This window comes from Synchiropus splendidus, chromosome 3 (assembly GCF_027744825.2).
Source record: "Synchiropus splendidus isolate RoL2022-P1 chromosome 3, RoL_Sspl_1.0, whole genome shotgun sequence".
In the NCBI taxonomy this organism is placed as follows: domain Eukaryota; kingdom Metazoa; phylum Chordata; class Actinopteri; order Syngnathiformes; family Callionymidae; genus Synchiropus; species Synchiropus splendidus.
In genome coordinates this window covers 18,681,293-18,692,522 of record NC_071336.1, presented here as the reverse complement: position 1 = coordinate 18,692,522, position 11,230 = coordinate 18,681,293, and the positions used below count along the sequence as shown (strand labels likewise).

The 11,230-nt window shown below is 41.2% G+C and overlaps 1 protein-coding gene across 1 annotated transcript; it reads right to left on the bottom strand.

Moving 5' to 3' along the window:
- Positions 1-2,295: 2,295 nt before the first annotated feature.
- On the bottom strand, positions 2,296-7,134 carry slc35g2b (solute carrier family 35 member G2b). The gene is made up of 2 exons (XM_053860018.1): positions 6,835-7,134; positions 2,296-4,464 (listed from the first exon to the last, which is right to left on the bottom strand). The coding sequence occupies exon 2, from the start codon at positions 4,435-4,437 to the stop codon at positions 3,187-3,189; it is 1,251 nt and encodes a 416-aa protein (XP_053715993.1). The 5' UTR covers positions 4,438-4,464; positions 6,835-7,134; the 3' UTR covers positions 2,296-3,186.
- Positions 7,135-11,230: the final 4,096 nt, after the last annotated feature.

Genomic DNA, 11,230 nt, shown 5'->3' with positions numbered 1-11,230 from the left:
AGACCGTGTCAAGACCAGAGCATACTGAGACCGAATATGACTGATTCTTTTGGAGTCAGAGTAATAGACTTGTGCTTGTGTGTTGTGCATTCAGTTGGGCCTCAGCCCCACCATTGGTCTTGGTCTCTGTTCGCTCTGGTCCCAACAAAGTCTTGTCACGGTCTTGACAACACCACTATACCAAGCATCGCAGTTTAGCATTCCTATTCAGTCCATAGTCATTATTCTTTCCCCCTTTGATGAACTGCAAGCAGGATAATTGTTTACATTTGTTCATGAATTTTAGAATTCACTTAATGCTTGGTAGCGAAGATCAACATCTTTTTTTTTTAACTTTAACTTACTTAATTCTATTCATCACAAAGTGCATTTTAAACACCAGTCATATTGATACAAAACCTTTTTATTCATCCCTAATTGATGTTTTACTCAACACAGCATAATTCTGGAAATAAATTCAATACATTTGACATACTATATGACCTCATACTGACTATCTATCTACTATAATTAATCTCAAATGCTCAGTCAGCCAAAACAGCCACAAATAGATGAAGAGCAGCATCCTCTGGGAATTGAAGACACCTTCATGAAATGTCAGTGGTGAAGGGAGTAACTTGCTGGTTGATGCAGTCTGCTGCAGGATGCAATGTGTTTCCTGCTCACGCAGATTGGCCAAACCACCCAGAACACACACACTTGTAATTCTGACGTTGTGGGGACAATGTGAGGTTTCTCATCGTCATAATGCTTTCCCCAGCCTCTCGCTCGAAACCTACCTATCCAAAACAAATGGCTCACCTTAACCAGAACCCAGTTATTTTTAAATATTTATCCTCATCTTTAAGTCATATAGTACAAGTAGGACTAAGAAGCCCCCTCCAGCCACCCACACACATTTGTCTGCAACAGTTTTTTACAAGTGCTTTTTACATTTTCCTCATTTTGCTGATGGATATTTACTTATATGTACAGTTCAAAGCTGCATGGCAATGGTGACTGAGATTAATATTGACTTTAAATATGATGCACAGTGGGGGATGATTCGTGATTCATGATTCATATTATTATGTCAGTGAAATTATCGCAGGTTAGTGGCCAAACATGCGTGGACTGACTTCAGACTGTAATAATAATGATGTATAAAGAACTTGGAGGTCGATGGATTAAATCATAATTTCTGCCATAAAATAAACATACAATTTTTTAGAGTGTAAAAATAAGCTTTTTAATAAATCATATCATTTGCCTGTTACAATTGTTTCTATTGCCCCCTGCTGGTCAGAAGGGGATAGAAACTTGTGTATTCTGTTGTGCAAGCAACCAAACATGTCTGTCCTCTAGCATCCATGCTGCATTACCATAATGTGCTTTCACCCTGGCGCTGTTTACTTCCCTCTGGGAATTCCTCGAAAATAGGCTTGTCAGCAGCTTTTTCGACATGGAGCAGAAAATGTGGCTGGTGCATCAGTGATTCATCTAGAGGGGTAGAAGAGGATGGCTTCTTACAGCCTGAGACTTTAATCGAACACGGCAAAGCTACTAGAGGCTATTGCTCATGTATGTGTTGATGTTTAAATACAGAGGACAGAAGCAGATGCCATCCGCTCAGTTCGACAACAGCCAGTTGCAGGTTTCAAGTTCTGTCGTTACTCGGATCTAAGAAGTGCCGGCCTGCTTAAAAAACATCTGTGCCATATTTATGTATATTTCAATTGAAATTAAAAAAAGTATATAAACTTAGTAAGGTTGAAGGTTCAGAATCGAGTGAGTTCTGGGATCTGGGGGAGACTCAAAGTGGAACTGCTACTGCTTCTCACAGAAGTTGAGGTGAGATGGCCATTTTGTCAGTCAAGTTTCCATTTAATCCCTTACATTTGTGAGCTTATCTATGTGTCAGGTGAAGGGAGTAGAATGGAGACTATGAAGAAGATGTAGCAAGTTGCCTCTTATTTATCTACAGAGGAAAAAAACAGCAGACCAGATGATATTACGGGTAATGTTGTCTCCATTGGCCAGGAAAAAGATGACTGGTACCGAAATACATATTGTCTTTAGATCAAGCATAAATTGGTGTGATAAATGGATAAAACACACCCAGTTGAAACAGTCCACTCATGTGATGAAGCATGAGAAGAACGGGATGTATCTGAGTCTCCCAGAAAAAGAAATTAATAATAATAATTTCATAAAATCCCAGGTTTACGACAATGACAACGTCCAATATTTCTGCGAGTGTGATCGAATGGAACCAACAATAGAAAAGCAGAGAGGTATTGAAAACATTCATGTGGTATATTGTTTTATTTTTTTGTGTCGTGTATGTTTTTCAATGAGTTCTTGGCTGACATCAACACATGTGACAAACATGGCAGTGTGCACCAGACACACCTCATTGTTTAGAAAAAAATAAAAAATAAAACAGACTGCCACTCACAAAACCAGAGTCAGAGCCAAAAACGATTCACTATTTTAAAACATTTTTTTGTTCAGGTTTTTTTTTGGTGTTTGATACACTTGAACATTGAAGCGATTGTGGCTGAGTAGCTGTTTTAGAGTTTTTTTTTTTTCCACTCACAAATACCAAGACTGAAGTTACACAACTGGCACTCATCGCAACGACACAGCAATACAAAATCAACCCGATAAAGATCCAGACATTCATTAAAATTGCACAACCTAGCGACAATGTAAACAGACAAGTAGGTGGTTCTGCCAGTGGGAGCTTTATTGATGCCTCATGGTGGATTCAAGATGGTACTCTAACCGGGGGAACTCTTGAACTTCTATCCTGAGAATTTCCAACATCCAGTAGACTTGTCAAATGCTATATTGCTGATATGTCGGAATTTTACGACAGTGTCTGAGGATGACCTTTAAGGGGGTCAATGTTGAGTTAGGAGCAAGACCAGATTTCACACCATGAGACGCTTATTTTACTGCTCATATTGAGTTTGTTGTCACATTTAAATTTCTGTAAAATTAAAACTTTTTTCGATCTTTTGCTTGCTTTTCAGTGGGTATAACTTCCCAATTTAAACTTATTTGAGTTTCCTCCTGTCTTGTACACTAAGTCTTATAACAGAACCTGGACATGTGCTGGCAACAATTGGATGTTCTGTGTGGTTGCCTGGGCCAAGGATAGCCCACACAAACGGTGCCTACGGACAGACTGAAGACAGATACTCATTTGATTGGTGAGTCTAGTATTTCTTGGTAATCTTGTCGAATGGCCCGACTCACCCTGTACAGCTTGACTCCAGTCAGCGTGAAGACGCTGACCATAATGACCAGACCTCCAATGACATCATATACAGAGGGGATCATCCTCAGAACGATGAGCTGGAGGAACATGGCCACCACGATCTCCAGGTGCTGCACGGTGCTTACTAAGGCCGGGTGGAATTTGTTAAGAGCATAGTAAACTCCCAGGAACGCGACAGTAGAGCAGATGCAGATCCCTATTAAGTAACCCCAGGTTTCCCCATCCAAAGGAATGATTGGCTCCTGCATGATAAACATTGTGGACGCGCCCCAAACCGTGCCCGTCCAGCCAAAAGTAAAGAGTGCTGTCCACATGCTGACACGCTCCTTTATGGCTCTGTAGACGATCATAGAGAGGGCGGCAGTCAAACCGGCCATTACTGTCATTGTGTAGCCAAAAGCCTCTTTCCAAAACCCCAGCCGGGATTTCTCCTCATCGGCAACATTTGGAACCATCACCAGACACAGGCCGAACACGCTTCCCACCACAGTGACCACATCTGTGTACCCGAGTCGCTCGTCCAGCAGCAGGAAGGCCAGAATTGCACTGAAGACAGTCGTGGACGCCCGCCACATGATGGTGCCGTTGCTGGGTGGTACTATGGCGAAGGACGTGTAGGCGCAAGTGATTGAAATGACATTGCAGACACCGTAGAAGAAGAGACGCAGCCTGTAGCCCTTCGGACCAAAGGGTGACTCGTGGTAGTAGAAGACCACCAGGATGGAGAGCACTTGAATGACTGAACGGATAAATAGGAGCTCGAGGGAGGGAACTTTGGAGCGGTCAGCTGCCAATCGTGTTATTAGTGCCACGCAGCCATGAGCCACTGCCGCCCCAAACAAGGCCATCCATGTCACCCTGGAGGCCAGTACATTCGCCTCCCCAAAGCTGGCCAGCTGACCCCCAACACCCTTGTCCTTGGGCACACTCGGCTGCTTTGGCTGGGTTTCCATAGTTCCAAAAAATGTCCTTCCACCTTTGCTGTCTGAGACAAGCCTCTTCCCCGAATTGGCCTCCGCAAAGGCACCGAAATCCTCAAAAGAAGGAGCGTCATCATAGCCCTCGTCGCCCGGCTGGGGGAAATGCGTTGCGTACTTAACAGTCACTGCGTTCGGGTGTATCTTGACCCGCTTTTTGGATCCGTACTGCATGGAGGATGAGGAAACATCCATTTTTCCTTAAGAGTCAAAAGGAATAATCTGAGAATGAAGCAGAGAATTGACAGGTTAAAACAGAACATGGTAAAATGGCTCAACTTCATAATCTTGACTCACAATGATCGTACAATGGAGTGTGAAGTAGAAGCAAAACATATGAGCTTCCTCCAGGCTACTACAGCTGTTAACACGCCCATAGTTAGTGCTTTTGGCAGTTGACTGTCTATTTAAAAAAATGAGGGTTGGACCTCGAAAGCAAGCAAGACTTTGCTATCTGTCTACATGACTACACTTGGGCGATCCAAGACACTGAGTCTTACTGGTATTTGACCATAGTCAAACCAAGAACACCCTGCAAAAGTGCGAGACAAAGAAACAAAGAACTAACATCAAGGATGACAAATGATTCCCGGCACAAGCCAAGCTGACTCAGTGGTAATTGCCACTTATTGTCTCTGTTGTTTCTTGTGTTTGCATTACCGAAAACACAGTATTTGGCAGGATTGTGCAGTTTAATTCCCTCAGACGCCACATCACATACTGTGACTGTTGTTTGGGGCTGAAAGGAATGAAGAAAAAAAAACCTCAATCTGATGGGGACATTTAGAACTCAGAAGTAATTTATGCTGATAATCTACTATGGGCAAAATGTATCATGGACTGAACATAAATATATCCCTTATAGGCTGCGACGACTGGTCGACAGTCCACTGTAATCGACTATACGGATTAAATCTGTTCAGGAGTTCACTAGTTGTGACGTCATCGCTCTCTCTTCCACGTGTGCACAGCTGAGAGGGAAAATGGCTGAGGCTCCAGGTCCATCTCAACCCAACACGTTTAAAGTATGGGAACATTTCAACAATTTAAGTTCAAATATTAAGTTTAAAAACAACATTTAACGCTACATAAGTGTTAACAACAATGTGCACATTTTTTTATTACTATCATATACAACACTACAATGAATGACGGTGTGTCTGTCAACCTTCACATGTCACACGCCGACTAACCGTTAAGGAACTTGGTGACTATACAAATATATATATAATATAATAAAACAGTATAACAGAATATAATTGAACGTTAATTTCACATTTCAGAATGAATGTTAATATCTGAAAAGATTCACACAACAAAGGGAAAAAACACTGAAGAAAGAATGTTCACGTTATATGTTGAGTTCAAACAGTAACGAAAAAAAATGAAGAAATGACTTCCAGCAGGGATATTATTACCCAGCTGTCAGTGCAACATGATTAATTTCATAGTTTTGCACTGACGCTTATATCCAGACTGTTTGTGGCCCCAGGGTCGTACCTATTCCAGGTTTGTTATTTAAGCTTGTCAAGTTATGACACAATGAAATAACCAGATTGGCTCAAGGGAGAAGGGTGAGGGCAGAGGTTTGTTGAAGATTGAGATGGTATGGATTGATTCATTCTTCATTTAGCCTCTCTTGAAATATGAAAGATGAAATATAGAATGGAAAGAGTTGCATGAATGTAACCTGGTTATGAGAATCTGCCCGTGTCACAACATCAGTAGATACAGAAACTTCCTTTTTAAATATAATTTATTGAGTTTTCAGTGGAGGGAAAGGAAATAAAAGAAAGTGACTGCTTCAATATATAAATATATATTTTGTTTATGAGGGCGTTGGCCCCGCCCACAAGGATATTAAAGTCGACAACGTGCAGACGTTCATGCATGCATGCACGCTGACAAAGCAGAGCCGGTCTCATTTACCTTTTTATGCCAAGTGTCCCAGTGTTGCAGCTATATATAGGCAATCCCATGCAAGCTCATACATGCCGAGAAGAAAACACTCTGAGGCTGATTCAGTCTGATGGGGATGAAATTACATAACAGGAAACCACACGGGGAATATGCATGAATGTGGGCCACTTTGAAAATAATAAAAAAAAAAGAGCAAACGTCAAAGTGCTGACGTAACATTCAAGAGCTGGGTAATAAAAATGACATTATGAAATGAAAAAGAATGAAAAAGTTAAATGTGTTATGTCAACCGGGACGGCTATGTAAGAATTTAATATTGATCATTACGGTTTCATACTGCATCGCAGAACTCAACCACAGGGAGGCGGTGGAGTCCTCAAATTTGCATTTCGTCTTATTAAATATGCAGTTTCTTGTTTTTAAATAAAAGAAAATAGACTAAATGGACGAGATAAATATGGGTTTAAATAAAGAACCTTTTTACAATAAACAAGTGGATAAATGTAAAGACGATTAGTTTAAAAAAAAACCCCGAGTAATATCGTTGTCACGTGTAATAATTCAGGTAGTTTTAATTCATCCAAAGCGGTATTTGGAAATCACATATGTAAAACTATGCATTTTAAACGCAAAGCTGTGCTTATATTTCATGGGAGTGAAAAGGCATCTTACCTTTTGTTTTTATTAAATAGTCCTTAATGGGGCGAAATCCAAGACGAGTGTCATAAATGAAGATTTGGGTAGGTTCTCTTCAACTGCCATTTCCCCATGCTCCCTCTGCAGCCACTGAAAATGCGCGACGCTTGCTGGAGCTCCTCGATCTGCGCTGCTGGAGACGCCGCCGATTATAGTGATGATGAGGAAGGTGATGATGAGGAAGCTGAAGCGGCTGCTGTGCTGGAGGATGAGGATGAAGGGGCAGAAGCGGGGGAAAGCCGGAGAGAGATGCAAGGCAGCGGTCCACTCCTCCTCCTCCTCCTCCTCCCTGTTCCCCACCTATACGCGCATTCGTCATCGGCCAGAAGTCTGAATGGATGTGCGTCGACATGACATCATCCACAGCCCCACCAATTCTAAACCAATTTAGCAGCAACTTTGATAAATCTACAATTTATGAGCCGCATTTCCAGGATTTAGCCAATCCACACGCACCTTCACATTCACCTCTGCAGTGGTCAGTACCTCTCTAAATGGTTAAAAAATAGTACAGAACTTCAAAAAAAGAATTTACTGTGTCTCCATATTTAAAACTCCCTTGTCTTTGGCACCCTGGTATTTATATGTGGGCATAAACCCTCATGAAAGTCTTTGTTTACAGTTTACGAGTCACTGATTTATTGACCTGTGTGCAGCACAAATAGTGGCAGGATTTCAACTCACAACGTTCGTATTGATATTCTTTGAGGTGAGATCTAACCTGATAAAGCTTTTTAAGATATTTATGGTCGTGCTTCTTAGCGCAATCAATATTAATGTATGAGGTCAATATGTGGAAGTGAAGTCAACTCCTTCAGCAAGTGGATGAAAGGTGTAAATTTACAGTCACTTCAAGACGGAGGAGTTCAAGGCACTAAAATTAGATTGCACACAGTTGATGCCCTCTGGACAAACAGCAGGATCTAGGTTGACTTTGTGATATTTATGGATCACAGTGCAGCGCGCCGTCTGTGCCTCTGTGACACGACCGCTGTTATTGATCATACACAGTAGCAGTGACAGAGATTTATTACATTGAGACAAATAACTTTTTTATGGTCAGAACAAAAAACACAGCAGCAGTACTGAGATTTATTGGACTCACAGGATATGTACTTTTGTTTTTTTCTTGAACCCATAATGGTTATGGACATCAACCATATGTTTTTGTTTTGTTTTTTATGGTCATTTCTCTTTGTTAAACATTGACAGAGCTACATTTTTACATTTACTACATTGCGTTCCATCGTTTTCCGACTCTGACAAAATATGTTTTGTCGACAATTCTAATGACCACACTGGTACATTTCATTGCCTTCTCCAGGGGTGAAGAAAGAATCCATGACACTTTATTGTACTTGGACTTGCATCTTAAGGTAAATGTGAATGTAGTGTGACACTAGATACCATGGTAGAGGAGCTGCAAACCCTTGCACAGGGGTTGGAGAGTGTATCTACAGTAGTGGCTTGTCAATAGGCGCCCCCAAACATGATTTAATGATGTATTCAAAAGTGGAAAGGCATAGTCTATGGATGCTATACAATGAACATCCAACTTACGACCTGCTCGACTTACGTCCACCCATACTTACAACTACGGCCAGCAGCTCATTTTTTTTTTTTTTTTGTTCAATATCTGGCACCGCAGCACAAAGTAGCATCGCGTACGACAGTTATGGCAGCACTGTATCCCAGCATCTCGCTCTCACACACAGCGATCTACCACTACAGTAGTACCTATAACCCTCGCCTCTGTTATTTTGAATGGCATTTGACTTAGGTCCAATCTGACTTACGACTGGTTGGTCGGAACAGATCCCGGTCGTAAGTCAGATGTTACTTGTAGTTACTTTAAAATAGAGAGAGCGTGATTAGAGCCTGTCAGAGGAACCCTTTTTTTTAATGCATGATTTAAAAAGGATGTAGTAGGAGAGAGAAAGGCAAAGAAGTGTACATACACTGTACAGCTTGGAGAGACTGCAAGGCTGAGCAGAATCTAGGGGTGGTCTTTTCGTTCTTTTCAGTCTAAATACTGGTGTATCTATGGAGGTGCTGCAACTTCAGGCAAGCATGTGATCCGAGGCTGCTTTCTAAAGCCCCATCTATGCTCCCTCATGTATGAAATTGTAGCCATCCGTTTCAAACAATATTGCTATCACTGATCACGTACTTCGATGCATTCTTTGTATTGGTATTGCTGTTCACCATAATATCCACCGGGGGAGCAGCCTAAACAAAGATCACGACTGTGGAAGAATTATTGAGTATTAAGATGAAAACGGTGGCAGCGTTGAATGGAGGACAGATAATTTCCGCCATCATTATGTCTTCTTAGTGTCTCATTTGAGCTGCTGCTGTTATTGGGTAGTAACAGCAACACTGCCCCATGGTTTCTGGTGGTACTGCTCTGTTTGGGCCGTATTTGTAAGCTTTGCGGAAATGTCCAGAAATACGGACGAAATGAACGCAGAGCATGGACAGAGGGCTCCGTCCGGATCCATTCACTAGATAAGTGGATCTTAAATGATTTCTTCTGATACAGTATCTGATCAAACAGATCTGTGAATTGGGTGATAACAGAACAGCTGAATGGAGCCGCAGCAGCCCCTGGCTATGACAGGCCCCATCAGGTAAGACATACAGAGCAGAGGGGAGGCTTCAGCTACTACTGACTTGAATTGTTGCCTTGACTCTGTAAACAAGATTGTGCCACTCCCTATGAGAACAGCTGCCAAGGAGCTGCAATGTAAATGGAAGAACTTAAACATATCCCTTCATGGTCGGACTACAGACACCTCAATTAAGTTTTCACATCCTCCAATTTCATTAAGTGATCTCAGCGCTGAGACAGTCAAATCATCAGCTCATAATCATGCTCATGTCCAATTAGACATGGCCCATCGCATCATAAAACGATGTCAAGTGTAGCGTTAGCAGTCAACCTGCAACAGCGCTCAGCCATAATTCTCTTATTAAGCGTCAAATTGAAGAGAATGCAGATATTAAAGGACAGTTACGGTTAAAAGGTCATTACTTTTCTTCAAAAGGTACAATCTTAGAGAGTGGCTGTTGTGTTTTTGTCAACATAAATGGAGTTATTTAAACCCAGCAAGTAAAATAGCAACGTGTTCCCACAACACAGGTACATTCTCTGTAACATCAGTAAGAGATGTGTCAAAAGTTAGAGTGGCCCTGAAGAAACTGCAACACCATGTGACTGATTCACTTGGAGAATTGATCAATGAATTGATCAACGTTTAAAGGTCACGATTTCATGGTCTTCAAGGATTGTGCAAACCAGACCACGGCCATTGGTAAACTATTATAAATAAGATTGATTGCAAACGTTTCTTGTTTTATTCATGAGAGAGCAGCAGAGGAGATTGGCTCCGTGTCACCTGGGTGGTCATGCACATCATCCGAGGGGTTGAATCCATGTTAAATGTGCGAAGTAAACAAAAGCACGGAAGACTGAATCACTGTTTTGACAGCTTGAGAGAAGTGCTGACAGATGAGTGTGCGACTGATGTGTGGATAGGCACACAATTTATCAAGTAATTCATATGATCCATGTGTCATTTGATAGTGTAACATGTAACTTGTGTTTATTTATTTAAAGAACAAATTATGAAATTTCACTGACAATTACGTTTCGAATCCAAAAGTTGCAACATTCAGACAACGCAAATAAACACAAATGAAAAACAATGTCACTCAAAGTTAAAAGACACACTAATACATTTTACAATAAATGAGTCTGACACAAACAGAGTATATCTGAGGGCTCAACCATTGGTCATGTCTTGTCTTGTTTTCATCTGTAAAACTAAGAAACAAATTTTCCAACACAGTATTTCATTTTAAACAATATTAGTGCATCATGTAGTCAAAGCTTATTCTCTCTGACCAGAGGGCAAATTTCATTCTCATTCAGTCTAACTTTGCTTTGGTGTGCAGGGTAATTCGTGTCTTTGATCCTTGAGCAAATGATTCTGTCACTTGATGTGGAGAGAAATGTCTTGTCCTGCCTCAGGGCGAAGGTAAAGGGCAAAGTAACCATCACTGTCAGGGAGAGTACAAAGAGCTCGAATTGGAAAATGGAGATTTTTAACGTTCCTGTGGGTGGAGATTCACATGTAAAACAAACTTGAAGAGTGAAGGAGCAAGCTTGCATAACCAGGTCTTTCCTCATGTAAACAACGTTGGTGAGAGATGCTCATTAGCGCTTGAACAAACATCAGTTTCTTTCTAAGCATAATTAATGTTTAAACCAGGCATCCGACATTTAAGTGCTGTTTTTCTTCAAAAGGTAAATTAAAAGTTTATCTCAAGCATTTTTTTTTAATTAAAGTTGTCCAGTGCTCTGTAGTTT

Bases quoted from the DNA above. Each gene is read 5' to 3' on its own strand.
- slc35g2b (XM_053860018.1), bottom strand. From the start codon at position 4,437: ATGGATGTTTCCTCATCCTCCATGCAGTACGGATCCAAAAAGCGGGTC.